The 17,260-nt window shown below is 39.8% G+C and overlaps 1 protein-coding gene across 3 annotated transcripts in view; it reads left to right on the forward strand.

Moving 5' to 3' along the window:
* FGF14 (fibroblast growth factor 14) overlaps positions 1-17,260 on the forward strand; it is a 603,006-nt gene that overhangs the window by 496,414 nt on the left and 89,332 nt on the right. For all 3 annotated transcript variants that reach the window (XM_043477362.1, XM_043477364.1, XM_043477363.1), the window contains exon 3: positions 293-396. In XM_043477362.1, coding sequence (XP_043333297.1) covers positions 293-396 — 104 coding nt within the window. The remainder of the gene's footprint in view (positions 1-292; positions 397-17,260) is intronic.

Below are 17,260 nucleotides of genomic sequence, written 5' to 3' on the forward strand. Positions count from 1 at the left end.
AGAGACTGTGATGATAGAGTCGTGATTACAGGCTTGATTCTGTTTATTATCCCACCATTCTTCAGAATGCCATAGGGAGCCTGCCTAGATCTACAACTCAGAGCTCAAGTGCTATCTTGACTCATAACAAAACTTCTTAAATAGAGAGACAGAAGGTAATGAACTGGAACCTCTCAGAAGTTTATAACAGACATAATGTTTCTCAAGTAGAATAAATGAAACAGAAAAGTGATGGGGGTAGGTATTCTGCTTCTCCCTACCCATTGGTGACAGACCATCTTTCTCTTTGCAGCACTGTTCAACCTCATCCCAGTGGGACTGCGCGTCGTTGCAATCCAGGGAGTGAAGACGGGGTTGTACGTAGCCATGAATGGAGAAGGTTACCTCTACCCATCAGTAAGTAACACATCCAAGGTATTGGCCACCCATCTAAGCCACCACAAAAAGGAGAATGTTCTATCTGGTGATGCTTTCAGTTTCACTTTAGTGTTTGACCTTTATGACAATACCTACGAGCTGTTAACTCATGATTCAGCAATGTTTGATAATGCATCAGCATATCAAGAAGAAGAGGAACATTACCTCTTAAAGTTGTGCATTTGCATATTTTTATATGCCCCAGTTCATCGAAAATTGAGAAATTTTGAAGGGATTGGCTTTTTTTTTTTAAGAGATCTTTTTTTTTTTTTTTCTTATTCTTCTTTGTGACCCCTGGACTGTAGCCTACCAGGGTCCTAGGTCCAGGGATTTTCCAGGCAAGAATACTGGAGTGGGTTGCTATTTCCTTCTCCATTTTTAAGAGATCTTATCCACTTTATTCAAATATTCCAACTTAAGTTTTCTGTTAGGTGGTTGATGTTATATAAGCATATCCTTTTCTTGCCTTCCTTTTAAATGTAAGGCGGAGAACACAGGCTGATACTTTATAGGCTCAGAAAAATGCAGTAGTAATATCTGTCCACTTTTAAACCCAAATGAAATTTTATTACCTAATTGCTATTAGAAAGGATTGATATTAATGTAATCTTTTTCTATTACTGTTTAGAAATGTAGTTTTCTTAGGGAGTTTCTTGTAAAAGATTATTTTGCAAAAAGAAGCAGAGTAAATGTAATTCTAGAAGAGAAAATTGAGGAGAGAGTAGTTCTTTTAAAAAACAAGAATTGAGATTGAGTAAGTCTTTTACTGGGAAAATATTTCTAATATCAAAATGTATATCGCATTTAAATGTAAGCAAGTCTTGGTTTTGTATTAATGTGTATTAGCATCTGAGCACCTTTCTATTCTCTTCTGTAATATTTACTGTTTACGAGTAATTTGCATTCAGACGTGCTGTGTACGTACATTATAATGCAGTTAGAATTCTTATCTGCCACAGGTCCAAGCAATAGAGACTTAAGATGGAAATACTTCTTTCCACTATCCCTTGAGCAAAAACTGACAGATTAAAGTCATGGAGCCTCAGAGGAGATTCTCTTATTTGGGTTTGCCTGTCATCTTCCTATGAATTCTTTAAAACTCTGTTGTTAAATATTGTGATCAAAAAAAAAAAGTATACATACATACATTTTACACACACACACACCGCTAAAACTTAAGCAGAACAGAAGGGTTCTCTGGGGACTTCCATGAACTGTGATATATTTTCTTCAGCAAAATCTGGGAAAATCCTGTCAAGGAAAATGAAATGTGAGCCGTGCATTCCCTTCCTGTTGAGCTGAGACATGCTGTAGTCGTTCTGAAAACTTCTTTCTCATTCCCTGAAGGCCATTCCTGTATGCAGACCTGGGCTCCGCATTATGCAAATTGCATTCGGTTGCCCAAGATGAATATTCAACATATTGGGAGCCAGAGGAAGCTGGAATTCCCTATCTCCCCTTTAGAAAAGCTCTACTCAGATAAAGATCATTTCCTAGAGATGCCTTATCTCAAATGAAAGTCATTTCATGGATTTGACGTGCATGCTCTTATTTTTGTTTCTTTGTCTCCCCTAGTCATCTCTGAAATGCCTTAAAGTGATCAGATGCAGTTTCTGCCATCGCCTCTAGTTCTGATCCTGCAGATGATTTTATCACGTCTTCCTGCTCTAGTGTTTGCATTGATGTCAGGGGAAGTGTAAATGTTTGTTTGGTCTCTTTTGCTTCTGAGATGCTGTTTTCTTGTGATGGGGTTGCACCTGGCTGGCATTTTTTTTAAAGGTAGAGAATATCAGAGTGAGTCTGTGTCTTAGCTTAAAATCCAAGAGCTGGTTATGTTCAGTGCAGTGTAAGTGGTGGGACAACAATAGCATGCTGGTTCAGTCCTCAACACCTTAAATAAGGTCTTTCTACCCAAGAATCAGATCTTGGGAGAGCAGCCCGCACCCAGGATTTGTCCCAGGAAGAGCATCAGGCTTTTTATCTGACCTGCTGTTTTCTGCTCCACCTCCCAGGTTCTCCAGTTATTTGGTTTCTGGGCCTTCCAGTTGAGGCCATTGAGTTTCTGATTTGCAGGTCTTGGGTTTTCTCTTCTTCTCATATTTGACTCTCTGCTCTAGACCCAGGACCTAGTAAGGAGCATTCTGTTCACCCAGCTTACCCCTGCCTAGTCCAGGCCCTGAGAATCCTCAGCAGCTTATAGAAAAAGGATTTAGACCAAAATTGAGTGTAATTTCCAGTTTTTACCAATATTCTCTAGTGTAAGTGCTCTGTTTATTTCAAAGTAATGGAATTTGAGCTTCAAATACTTCAGGAGAAAGGAATGTTTTCCCTTTATTCCATAGTTTCTGAGAACCTAGTAAAATAAGAATCTAGTGTTGCAGGAAGGGGGACCCCTTCCAGGGCCCGAAACTGGGCTCTTGTCTAACACTCGGAAATGAATTGTCCGAGGAGACACATGCTGACAAAGCAAGAGATTTTATTGGGAAAGGGCACCCGGATGGAGAGCAGTAGGTAAGGGAACCCAGGAGAACTGCTCTGCCGCGTGGCTCGCAGTCTTGGGTTTTATGGTGATGGGATTAGTTTCCGGGTGGTCTTTGGCCAATCATTCTAATTCAGAGTCTTTCCTGGTGGCGCACGCATCGCTCAGCCAAGATGGATGCTAGCAAGAGGGATTCTGGGAAGTGGACGGACAGGCAGTGTCTCCTCTCGATCTTTCCCGAACTCTTCTGATCTTTCCCGAACTCTTCCGATCTTTCCCGAACTCTTCCAGCTGGTGGTGGCCTATTAGTTCCGTATTCCTTATCAGGATCTCCTGCCATAAAACAACTCATGCAAATGGTCACTATGGTGCCTGGCCAGGGTGGGCGGTTTCAATCAGTGTGCTTCCCCTAACACTAGTACAAGACAATATCACAGTTACTATAATATAAACCATATAATAATAATGGTTAATATTTACTTAGTTCACTCTCCCTAGTACTGTTCTAAGTGTGTTGCAGTCTTAGCTCATTTAATCCTCCCAACTAATTAAGAAAATACTATTAAAGTGATATTACTGATACACAGAGAGCCTAAAGAGTCAACAGTCACCCAGGTAGTAAAAAGAGAAGATAGGATTTGGCCTTATTAGTCGGACTCATTAGATCACTTTTAACTGTTGCACCATAATGCTTTCACGCACCAGACATTTTTCATAATATTGGTCTGGCACCTATTCTAGCAAGAAGTTATAAACACAAGATGATGTCATTAAAAATCTTTAGGGAATTGTTACCTAGGGAATTGTTAATGTCAAACATTAAGAAGTATCATTTGAAACATAGTCTGTTTCCTTTGGGGAATCTCAAGTAAAAGAAAACCATAGAAAATACTTATTGGGGGGGAAGTTGGATATTATATGTGTGTGTGTTCAGTCATGCAGTCATGTCCGACTCTTTGCGACCCCATGGACTATAGCCCACCAGGCTTCTCTGTCTGTGGAAGTTTTCAGGCAAGAATACTGGAGTGGGTAGCCATTTCCTACTCCAGGGGATCTTCAGGACCAGGGATTGAACCAGAGTCTCATGGGTCTCCAGCACTGGCAGGCGGATTCTTTACTGAGCCACCTGGGAAGTATATATTGATATTAGCACCACCTGGGAAGTACATATTGCTATTATACACTGGGTGTTTAATATTCTTAAAATGTATCCCATGTAACGTTCGAGCTTAAAACTTTAAAGCTAACATGGGTTAACCCAAGCAAGAAGTTTTGAACTAAGCTGAATAACTTTTTTAAAAGGAAAACTCCACTCAAGCTAAGATTTAAAGAAAAAATTTGATATAAAGATTGAACTCTGAGAAATGAAGCAGTCTGTTTTATGCCCACTTTAAAAAGATCAAATTAGAATAGTGTCTGACATGAGATCAGTTTTATTGAGGATCTATAGATTTGGAATGTAGCCAGTAAAATACTGAGATCTCTCAAAGTGAGTTCCATTAAATGAAAGTCACTCTTGGAATCTGACTTGAAACTCTCATAATCCCTTGCCATCCAAATAAAGATATTTAATTTGTCAGATAATTTCACCTCAGGGGGATGAAAGAAGGAATCTTGACTGAGATGTAAATAATCACATTTCCAATGCTGAAGGCATTTGTTCCCTGTGGAATCTTTTCATCAACATGACAATAGTCATTTCTTTTGTGGTCATAATGATTGTAATATGTTACTTGAAGAAGCCTCTCTCGAGAGATTTGATGTCAGATACAGTTTGCTTGAAGATAGAACACAGGCTGTAAGGTCACAGAACAGAAACTGACAAGGAAATACTTTTTTAAAGAATTAGTTTAAAATAATGTTTAGGAAACAAAATGCATGTTGACCAACTCCAAACTATTTATAGGGCTGTGAGGAACAGTCAAGAGTTTGTTTCTTTTTGTTTTTTGTTTGTTTGTTTGTTTTCTCCCTTCCAAACCTACAACTTTGAAAGACTAAGTTAATCCTCCGTAGAAAGTTAAGGTTCGAATGTAAATTCCAAACACTCAAGAAAACTTGGGAGGAAACAAAAATAGCATTCATCAGTTGGGCAGAAATAGAGAATAATTGAAGCCAAAGGGTGTTTCTGATGTGAGAAATTGAGGAGTTGTGGGGGGAGGAAAGAAAGGAGACTGATGATAAAATGGATAAAACCTTAGATCTTGTATCTAAGGCAAGGAAACATGTTCCCTGGATGCTTTAAGATAATTTGGGGTGTTAAAATTCTGGTTTCAATCTGGTTGACTTTTCTCGATGATGAGGTTAAAAAATGTACATAAAGCATGTAAAGATTCATTTTCGTTGTCTTATCACAGGCTGACATTAGTGTGAATATTGCTTTCCAAAGTGGGACTATAAATGTTTCTGTTACCCCGATGCAGCCACCTAGAGAAACAGTGAGCCCTGGTGTTCTCCTGAAATCAGTATTTCATCTGAGTCTCTTAACCAAGTGATGCAGGTGGAGAGGAAGACAATTCTTTTCCATAGAGATTTAAAAGCAAATCAAGAAAAAGCATTGTAAATATCAGGACTCATAAGAGTCACATGGACAAACAGGGAACATGAAGATTCCTCGGGTGAACCTCTAGATATTTCAACCCAATATGTCTTGGGGGAGGCCCAGGAATCCACAGTTTAATAAGAATCCCTCCTTCACAGGTGGGTGATTCTAAAGCTGGGAGCCCAACAACCAACCTCCACACAGCAAGCATTGTTTCCATGGCTGGTGGGAGTGATGATGGTAGCTTTAGGCCAAAATGGTGAGAGTAGATTTGGTGAAAATTGGTAGGCAGACCACCCAGGCCCAGAACTAACACTGGGTGAAATAAAATATTTGATTTTCCTAACTTCACCTGCCGCTAAGTTGAACTTTGTAGAAATTTGAAGCGGTGCTGCACGCTTCTTCGCTCAGGCCCTGGGGTATCCGGGCGCTGAAACTATGCATGCATACTGATTGTGTGTATTGGCATGGGGCAGCAGGGTAGTGAAATAGTCTATAATTAAGGAAGAGGAAAGCTAAATGCTGTGTGTTCTGAAAAAAAGTATTTTCAGGGACTTCAAAGTCTTATCTAGTTGGCCTGAGATAATTTTTCCGATATTATAATTGTATCTTTCAGAAATAGTTTCATGACCCTCTCTACAAAGGGGGCCCCATTGTCCCGGCTCTGGGCCAGCGGGCATCTCTCACTTATGTTTCTTAATTTGTGTTGCTGTCTGTCCCCTGCTTAATAAGAACTCCCAGACGGGAAAGTCTCAGACCTCCCAGCCACCTCCTGCCATCAGTGCTACATCCTTCTGCCCAGTCCACAGCTCTAGCAAAACAAGATGGAACAGTGTTCTTTTCTTCTTGACGTTTGCCCCTCTGCTCATGGCTCAGGTTTGGTCATAAAGATGGAACTGCTTTATTATGTCTCAGTGGGGTATCAAACTTCCTGCCAAGGCTTTCTCTTCTTGCCTGGAAGTTTCGCATCCACAGGCACACACGATCCCTCCCCTGTATTTCTGTGCCCATGGAGGCTTGTGTGAGTTCTTCCCTCGTCCGTGATACCCGCCTTGTCTCTGAACGACATCCCTGGACGTCCATCCTCAGGAAGCTACTCCCTATTTACCCCAGTGCGGGTGGTGCCCACCAGGCCTCCCACTTCCTGTTTGACTTTATGTACCAGGCAGTGGATGGGACGGATCCTGTAATCTGAGCTGCAGCGCCTTGACTGAATAAAGGAAGGCACGCCCCACACAGTAATTGTTTCTAGACACGTATTCTCTTTGTTTCTGGGCCAAGAGACCCTGGTGTTGGCAACTCGGGAATTAAGGGACTAGAAAGGGCGGAGAGATATTTGAAGATGATTCCTGAGACGTTATGGAGGGCTTCGCTGGTGGCTCAGTGGTAAAGCCTCTGCCTGCCGATGCGGGAGACACGGGTTCAATCCCTGAGCTGGGAAGAGCCCCACGTGAAGTGGAGCCATTAAGCCCGTGGCCCTCACCTGTTAAGCCTGTGCCCTGGCGCCCCGGAGCCACACCTAATGAGCCCAGAGGCCACAGCTACTGAAGCCCCTGAGCCCTAGGGTCGATGTCCCACCGCAAGAGAAGCTCCCACAGTGAGAAACCTGTGTACCACAGCTAGAGTAGCCACGCTCTGTGAAACTAGAGAAAGGCCCATGCAGCAGTGAGGACCCAGCACAGCCAAAAATACATAAATAAAGAAAGAAGTTACGGAAAGAAGTCTGTGGTTGCCTGGGTATGGGAGGCAACAGAACCACGGCTCACTCTGATGTGAATAAATCAGAACCTGGTGAGCTGTGATGCTTCCCTCGAAGAAAACAAACCCCAGAAGGAGGAGGGAGCTGGGGTGGATGAAGAGGCTGCCTTCAGTTGGACCAGGATATCCAGGTGGGTTAATAACCCCACTAAATGATGACTGGATGATGCCAAAGCTTGTGTGTCCTGGAAGAGTCCTTCTAAGGCTGTCTTAAGAATGGTTTGCAAGTGGCAAAAGAGTTGTTCTGCGATGGATGATGGTGTTTTCCTTTTCCTCCAGGATGTCAGACAGAGATGAAGAAGCTGGGTCAACAGCATCTGCATGGGTGAAGTTAGATGTTAGAAAGAACCTTATTAAATAGCACGACCTCTTCAAAAAGCTTTCTAATATATTTTGCCTGTTGCATAAATATACAGAATCAATAGGAGCAATTTGGGACACCAGGTAATAAAGCAGAGGATTATGCTGCGTACTTTCATCTCTTGTACCTTTATGAAAACGATGCTAGTAACATGGGGACAGACCTTTGGATAGTCTTATAAAAATTCGCAATCCTCGTTATACATACGACTTCCTCAGGTAGCATGGTAAATATCCAGACTTCAGGACATTCACCTAAAAGGTTAATTAAACCCCAATTCAGAGTTTTGAATATGCATTTCTAACACACGTGCCTGAAGGAGCACCCTTGATAAACAAGGGTCTGCATCACTGCATCATTATATAAAATACAAATGATTTTATATTTGCCATTGCTTTATTATTATCACTGTTGTTGTCATTTACAAATTCACAGTCCTCTTCAAGCCCCCATGAAGTAAGCAGAGTGTGTTGTGTGTTCAGTGTTTTAGTCATGTCCCACTCTTTCATGAACCCATGAACTGTAACCCTCCAGGTTCCTCTGTCCAGGCTCCTCTGCTCCTCTGGGATTTCCCAGGCAAGAATACTGGAGTGGATTGCCATTTCTTTCTCCAGGAGACCTTCCCAACTGAGGGATCAAACTCACGTCTCCTGCATTGGCAGGCGGATTCTTTACCACTGAGCCACCGGGCAAGCCTGATGAAGTAAGCAGAATGACATGACCGGTAAAAATGCTTACCTTTCCCACTGACCAGATGAGTCGGCCTTTGAGGAAGTGCTCGGAGAAAAGTCCCAGCTGCGATCACTCCATTCAATCTGGAAAGAATAGGACAAGAAATGTGACCTGGAGTATCAAGATAAAATAGGGGAAGACAGGAATCTTGCTGAAACTTAAGAAAATAAAGTAAGAGAAACAGAAAGAAAGACATTGAATGTCCAACTAATAACAGCTGGTTTTCAATCCTGAAAGAGAGACATCTCCCTCCTGTAAAGCTCAAGGGGTCTCCCTGAGCTGATGGGCCTGGGGCCAGTGGGCACCTCCTGGCCTGAAGGGTGGTTCAGAACAAGTGCATCCTGTAAAGAGCAGGTTTCCAGTGACAACGAATCTGGGTTGCTTCAGAAGCGAACTCTTTTGAGATTTTTTTAAATTACTAATGAAATAAATATATCTATCTTTTGTTTATTTTTTCCTAAGCCTGTGCATCCTCTGAGACTAGTTTGGTTTTCTCTCGGCAGGACCCTCCTACACAAGTCCCATTCCTAAAACAAAGGAGGTTCCCTCCTGCCTTAGATGGTCAGCAGGTTCCTGGGGTTTTGAGCATCTTTTCTGGGTCCCAAGTAGAGAGTAGATTGATCCCATGTGGGCCCATCACACACACGCACACACACACACACACACACACACATTTTTTTAACTATACCAAAGACTCACAAAAATTAAACACATGTCTGATATCAGAAGAGTGTGTAAGAAATATATAGAAGATTATTGCTGTTCAGTATAATTACTCAACATTTAAATGTAGGTTGAAGAGCCAAGAACTCTGCAGAGATGTGTATAATCATAAATTCAGTTATTTGCTCATTCAGATCAACCCACATTATCCCATGCCTCCCATTGACAGCTATTGTGTGTTGTAGGCACTGGGGCTTCAAAGATGTGTGAAAAATTCCTGATTTAAAAACAGACAAACAAACCCTCTAAAGTGAAATAGATAGGAGGAAACCATTCAGAGGACATCTTGACTAGATGAATAATTCTAAGACTCTTTTCTCCTATCTTTTCGCCGAATCTGTAATTCCGTGATTATATTTGTACATTTCTTATCACTCCTTCGATAGCGATGGATACGTAGGAAGTCTTCAGTCTGTAGTTCTTGATTGCTCATTGTTAAGGTGGAATCAGTTTCACCAGCAGATTTTATTAATCTGCTCCTTGAGTGCCTTCCTTATGCATGATATTTATTATGCATGCCACTTATCATTTCCCCACGAAAAACATTAAACATCAGCAGAGAGGAGATGAGTCTGTTTATTTCTTGAGTTGGAATTGCAGAAAAGCAGTTATTTACACATTTCCTTTTCTGAAAGGGCATGATAATCCCACAGAGGCAGAACTCAGATATGCAATGTCTGCCTCTAACATGGTCATATTTGCATTAATGAGTTGAGTGGTGATGCTGCCTTCCCCTGAAAAAAAAGAATCTCAAGCAAAAAAGTAAGCCTTGACTTCTAGTAAATGTCACTCCCACTTAAACTTGAACAATTTAAAGCAAGAGCATGAATAATGATAATTAGAGTAACGATGCAGAAAGGATTTTATTATTTCCATATGTTTGTAAATGATATAGTGAGAAAGAAAAAAATCATCACAGTTTGCAATTGTATCCTATTTTACTCTAGAGTGAAAACTATTAATATAAAGTACTGTAGATAGCAAAAAAATTTAAGTTATATCTAAATGTTTCAATTTTTTTTTAAATCTGTATTTATCAAGGATGGATGGTAGATGGTGAAAGGAATTTTTATATGTAAGGAATTTTGAAGACTACCTGAAAAATTGAATCCTAAATCAAAACATAATGTTTGAGAATGAACTATCTCTTTGTTTTCATTCTCCACACCATGAAAAAAACTGCAAAAAACTCCGTAAATGCTGAGAAGGTTGGTATACCGTATGCATGCTCAGCTGCTCAGTCGTTCCCGGCTCTTTGCGACCCCCATGTATGTAGCCCTCAGGCTCCTTGGTCCATGGAATTTTCCCAGTAAGAATACTGAAGTGGGTGCCATTTCCTTTTCCAGATATACTATATAAGGAATGATAAATCAGCTCTAACATTAAAGCATAATTAGTATTACTAAAATTGGGGGGGGGGATTATGGTCTTTAAAAGTTGTTTGTGTATGTGGGAGGCCTCCTTACTGAAATTGGATTCGCCATCCACTCAAGTAAAATCGAAGGTTTTTGTTTCTGATTCCGTGTTTAACTTTTAGAGAATTCTTTTTGTTTCTGGGAATGGGGTTGTATGTAAGCTACTCTGAGAACCTAAGAACCATGAGTTCATGGTGGGCTATGAATAGAAGTTGGGTATTTCTCTAAGTTTCCTCAGTGCAACCCATTTCTTAGTAATTTATATTCCATTTCTTAGTTACTTTGGAATTAACAAGAAAAATAATTTATAAAATAAACCGTAAAAATACGATTCTTTTTCTTCAGAAAAACTACTATAGCAACCATTTTTGAAAAACTGAATTGGCTGTTTTATATCACATTATTTATTAAATTGGCAAAGCTGTTCCTTTTATGATAATTTTCCTTGTTTCTTCTTTATGCTATTTGTTTCTGCTAATTTTAGAGCTATGGTATTATGGCAAGAACAGTGACTGTTTACTCATCTAAAATTATTGGTCACATTTTCTTTCTGATATTACCTGTCAATCAATCTTGATCCAACACATGCTAGAACCTGGAGAAATAATAATGAAAAAGACAGATATAGCCCCTGGCCTCATGGAACTTATTGTTCCCATATATGTGAACTCCATACAAAGTAAATTTTAACTTTGAATTATTTCTCTGTGTTATAGAAGGGTGTTTTGTGCTCTGAGCTACATATGGTTTCACTCTGATTGTTTGTCTTAAGGAAATGCATTCCATTTGGATTGCAAGTTCATGACAAGGTACATAATGTTCTTCTGAGTAAAGACAGAGGAGATCTCTTGAGAGTTTTATTTAGAGTTAGATATTGGTTTTAAGATCTGACAACTATATAAAGTGAGGAGATGAGTCACTTGTTAATAGGTACATCTCAGTCCATGCAGAGGCATCCTAATTGGTAGCTATTTGCTGTCCCAGTAAAGATAGAGACTGAATGGGAGCAAGATATTTTTATGAGGCTTTAGAATTGCTGCATCTTTGACAAGATGGAGATTTTTATTTGGTTATTAATCCAGGTCACCATTTAGCAGAAATAGTTATGTGGACAAAGAGGAAATATCACTCTACTATACTCTTATGCTGGTACAAATAGTACCTAAAGGTACTAGTCTGACAAATGGTGAATATCGGTTTATGTCGTGAGAGGAGAAGCTTTTACCGATGTCATGTAAGAAATTATCTGTGAATGCCCTTCACAAGGGCATAAGGACAAAGGGTTGACCTTCACTGACTCCCCATTTGTGCTAACTTTTCCAGTTAAGGCTTCCCTGGTGACTCAGATGGTAAAGAATCTGCCTGCAGTGTGGGAGACCTGGGTTTGATCCCTGGGTTGGGAAGATCCCCTGGAGAAGGGAATAGCAACCCACTCCAGTATTCTGGCCTGGAGAATTCTATGGACAGAGGCGCCTGGTGGTCTACAGTCCGTGGAGTTGCAAAGAATCAGACACAACTGAGCATCTACTGCGTTGTTAATTATTTAAATATTGCCATTTAACATTTTGCTTCCTATCCTGCAATCATCTATTAATGTTATCAATAGAAGCAATGAAAAAATGCTTTGTATTAAGAATTTGCAGTGTAGGGGATGTCTCTGGTGGTTTAGTGGTTAAGACTTTGCACTTCCAGTGCAGGGGGCCTGGGTTTGATCCTGGATCAGGGAACTAAGATCCCACACTCTGCTATATTTAAAATGGATAACCAACCAGAGCCTACTGAATAGCATAGGGAACTACGCTCAATGTTATGTGGAAGTCTGGGAGGGAGGGTAGTTCTGGGGAGAATGGACTGATGTGTGTGTATGGCTGAGTCCCTTTGCTGTCTACCTGAAACTATCGCAACATTGTTAATAGGCCATTGTTGTTCAGCCACTAAGTTGTGTCTGACTCTTTGCCACCCCGAGGACTGTAGCACACCAGGCTTCCCTGTCCTTTGCTATCTCCCAGAGTTTGATCAAATTCATGTCCTTTGAGTCAGTGATGCTATCTAACCACCTCATCCCCTGCCAACCTCTTCTCCATTTGCCTTCAGTCTTTCCCACATCAGGGTCCTTTTCCAGTGAGTCAGCTCTTGTATCAGGTGGCCAAAGTATTAGAGCTTTAGCATCAGTCCTTCCAATGAATATTCAGGACTGATTTCCTTTAGGATTGACTGTTTTGACCTCCTTGCAGTCCAAGGGAATCTCAAGAGTCTTCTACAGCACCACAGTTCTAAGGCATCAATTCTGTGCTCAACCTTCTTTATAGTCTAACTCTCACATCCATACATCCTGGAAAATACCATAGCTTTGACGATGCAGACTTTTGTCAACAAAGTGACATCTCTGTTTTTTAATACGCTGTCTAGGTTTGTCATAGCTTTCCTTTAAAGGAGTAGGCATCTTTTAATACCCCAATACACAATAAAAAGTTACATTAAAAAAAAGGGTTTGCAATATAGGTAACTCTACCTACCACATACCTAACAGAGTTGTATATTTATTGTGGTATTAGAAATAACTGCTTCTATTAGAAGGCATGTTAAATGTTCACAAATTTCAATCATAAATCTGTATTTCTAGAAACATTAATAACAGAAAAAACAACTTTCAAGCTATTCAAAATTCTCTAGGCACCTTTATCTAGAGGTGAAGTAAGAGGCATTTTCTTAATATCCATGGAGAAATAAATTGTAACATGAAATATCATATTAAAATAAAAAAGGAAATTATTAAGAAATTGTTCCACAGGTACCATAAATGGGTTAACTATTTATCTAATGAAATTTCAGTCCTTTAAAAGGTTGTTTTTATAGACTTAGCAAGGCCAGATGTATACCCAGGAGAAATAGCAGTGAACGTTTATTTAATTTAAAATTACATTTCATGAGAGTTCTTGTACATTGAAATGGGTAGACAGAAGAAATGCCTTGGGCAATAGTTCCCCTGTGTTTATCTAAAAAAAAAGAAAAAATAAGCACCTTGTAGGAATTTGAATGCAGACAAGGTTCTTATTAATTTTTACGCATCATTGATGCAATAACAATAACCAAAAGAGGGGAAAGAAACCATGTCAGCAATATGCGATTGTTTGTTTAAGCCAAAGTCTGACTTTGGTTCTCTGAGTCCTGAAAACCAGTCCTGATTTTATTATTTTATTCCTGATGGCCAGTTTTTGGGACCAATTAGAAATTCCTCAGACTCGTCAAAATGTTAACTTCCAGGACCAAAATATCACGTTGTTTAAATTTTTAATGAATAATAGCTTCATTAGACATTATGTTCCTAACATGACTACGGAAAACTATGGAATATGGTACACCATCACACTTAATTTCATTTATTCAATATTCAAATCATTTGCTTAATGAGAGAGTCGCCCAAGGGTCTGCTGAAACACTGAATATCTGGCAAATTACTGTGTACTAATTGATTCAATAATAGCATGTTAAAATTACCTTAACCATTCTGCTCAATACTTAATTGCATTTCCTATTGATGTCAGTGTTCTACCAACAAGCCCTTCATGCTTTAAAATAATTTTTCACTCTGAAAAAAGGTGGTAGAACTGCATTATCAGTTACCTGATGGGATTTTACATTTGAGATGTCGATGGTGAGACTAGCAAGATAAAGATGTAGAAATATCATACCCAAGTCCTGGAAATGTAGAGACTGCAGAGTCCCAGAGTATGATGTATTCATGAACTAATCGTGTTGATTCCACTCCAAAGTGAGTTTGTAAAGGGTAAGTCAGTAGTCTTCAGGGGTGACTGTGGAACACCCAGCATGTTACTTGCGGGGAAGTCGAGTTCTTGCCTTGTGGGCACTCTGTGGTGTGCGTGTGTGTCTAGATGTTCTCTAACCGTAAACCACCATCGAGACAACATCTCTTTTCCTACACAGTGAAAAGAGTACACACATAGAAATTAGGACTCTGATACGTAAATGTAGGTGTTTTCTCTTCATCCTCATCTAGGCGTTTTTCTAAATACACATCAAGAAGTATTCAGGATAGTGTATAGGGGAGCTAAGTAAAGAAATTTGTCTGCCAATGCAGGAGATGCAGGTTCAATCCCTGGGTCAGGAAGATCCCCTAGAGAAGGAAATGGAAACCCACTCCAGCATTCTTGCCTGGAGAATCCCATGGATAGAGTAGCCTGGTAGGCTACAATCCATGGGGTCATAAAAGAGTAAGGCAAGTAAACAACAACATAAGATTTTTAATTCACAAATCCAGTTAATTTTAGTTCTTCAGAGAATTCATTCTTCTATAACTCATTTCTTAGATGGACCACAGAGTGGGCTTAGTAGGTGGACTTGTATCATAGGAGGAGAAAATAGCTAGCTCAGAAGACTCACCGAAGCAGGCAAGGCCACCAGCACTAACTGAAGCATTTGGGCGGCCCTTTGCGTGACCTGGAGAATTCTGAATGACTTTTTATAATATGATGATGACATTTGAAATGCTTTCCAAGAAATGGATGAAACACCCAATCATGTTTTCTTTGATCTTCAGATCTTGTTCTGATTGTGTTCTGATTATGTTCTGGCTGAATGATGGCAGCTAATTACGTAGGGTCAGCAAACACCGCCAAGCCTATCACAGACACGTCACGAACAAGTCAGATCTTCCCCAGCTGTGCGGTCGGCCTGGTGGGCACAGTGCCAGCTACAGATCCTCCCCCTGACATGTCCTCCGTGCAGAGAGATCCCAGACTGGAAGCACCGGGTTGGCAGGGAGAAAGGGTCCTTCTTCCTCTCCCCCTCTCATCTGCTCAGGATCTCTCTTCAGATTTTTAAAAAGACTAAAGTTATGATTATCCACACAGAGCATTTATATTTATCCATCAGTGTGAATACACACTTGTCATCTCAAGTAAAGATCACACTTAGGTACCGTTCTTCAGATTAGCACTCACACATTGTCCATGCTTGTTAAAGATCTGCAAATGTAATGCCTTTCTAAGTTTCATAAAGTCTAATGAGTTTCAAAGACAAAAGAAATAACCTTTCTGAGATCCTTTTCCAATTATGAAAGCAACAAGCTCATAGGAAAGAAAAATTTGGAGCTTTGGGGTAAGAAATATTTTCTTTTCTCTTCTGTATTTTAAGCTTTATAACTCAGTTCACTTCATTGATAGACCTCAGGGTTTCTTTCTCATGCCTACAACTGTCGTTACTATCTTTTCTTAATGTCACATTGCTTTCACTCTGTCACTGAAATGATCTAGAAACAATTCCATGAAAGCTGACCCCATAAAAGAACATTTCCGTGGCATCTTTTGATGTCCTGAAACTAGACAAAACTCAATATAGTATAAATAAACATATTATAAAACGGTTCATGCATGATTCTAAAGGGGAACTTTTTACTGCTTTTTAAATTGATTTCCTTGAAAACTAAATTCATTCATTCTGTGGGTTTTATGGTTTTTAAGCACGGAATATAATTTCATTTTGGTCATTATTTTAGTAAAATTTTTGTTTCAACTTGCAGTAATATGTATCCTATGTCACATCCTTAAGAGGGCCATTTTATCACCTCATTTGGAGAAAACACTTCATGGAAAGCCACCTGTATTTTTATCACATTGATGATTTTGAAAATATAATTTATTTAATTGTGATGCATTTCTGGGTCTCCTAAAAGTGAGTCCCCTAACTGGGTCTCCTAACTGTTAAAAAGGTAATCATACTTCTATTCAAATTTGTATCAGAGAAATCACCCCATTGCAAAGAAAAGACTAGCATTCAAGGTTCTGATGTGTGTATTAGGAGAAAAATATTTCATCCATATTTAGGTTTTACTTTATTTTCCATTTAGCATTTGTTATCCTGCCATATTGAAGAAGTATATGATTATTTTATTTAATGTATGTGTAACAACCAGGGAAATTTCTGGATATCCAAATTGCCAGGATGAAATGTTCATGTTTTCCTACAAAAGATACTTAAAAGAGGAAGAAGACATCTTTAGTTCAGCTTTTCTCAAGTTTAAAGGGAGGGTACCTGGACAATGGGGCTTCCTTAGTGGCTCAGTGGTAAAGAATCCGCCTGCCAATGGAGAAGATGCAAGTTTGATCACTGAGTTGGGAAGAACCCCTGGAGAAGGAAATGGCAACCCACTCCAGTATTCTTGCCTGGGAAATCTCATGAGCAAAGGAGTCTGAGGGGCTACAGTCCATGGGGTTGCAAAAGTGTCAGACACGACTTAGCAACTAAACTACAACAACAACCCAGATAATAGCATTTCAGTTCTTTTAATTTTCCATCCTGCTAGGACCCTTGATGAGGTTGCCGGTTAGATGCCTAGTCTGTGCAGATTTCCACTTTTATATCCATCATGATTGATTTTCCAGATGCTGATACATTTTAAAAATTATTTTAATATTCACAGGTGAAATAAGGCATTACTTTGGATTATATATGTTTATATCTTTCTTCTTGGACCACATATTCTATTTTATTATTTTTTTTTCATTTATTTTTATTAGTTGGAGGCTAATTACTTTACAACATTGTAGTGGGTTTTGTCATACATTGACATGATTCAGCCATGGATTTACATGTATTCCCCATCCCGATCCCCCTCCCATCTCCCTCTCCACCCGATCCCTCTGGGTCTTCCCAGTGCACCAGGCCCGAGCACTTGTCTCATGCATCCAGCCTGGGCTGGTGATCTGTTTCACCCTAGATAACATACATGTTTCGATGCTGTTCTCTCGAAACATCCCACCCTCGCCTTCGCCCACATTTTTAGTATCCTTTTTTTAAAAAAATCTTGTACTTGGGTA

The sequence above is a fragment of the Cervus canadensis genome, chromosome 9 (assembly GCF_019320065.1).
Source record: "Cervus canadensis isolate Bull #8, Minnesota chromosome 9, ASM1932006v1, whole genome shotgun sequence".
Lineage (NCBI taxonomy): Eukaryota > Metazoa > Chordata > Mammalia > Artiodactyla > Cervidae > Cervus > Cervus canadensis.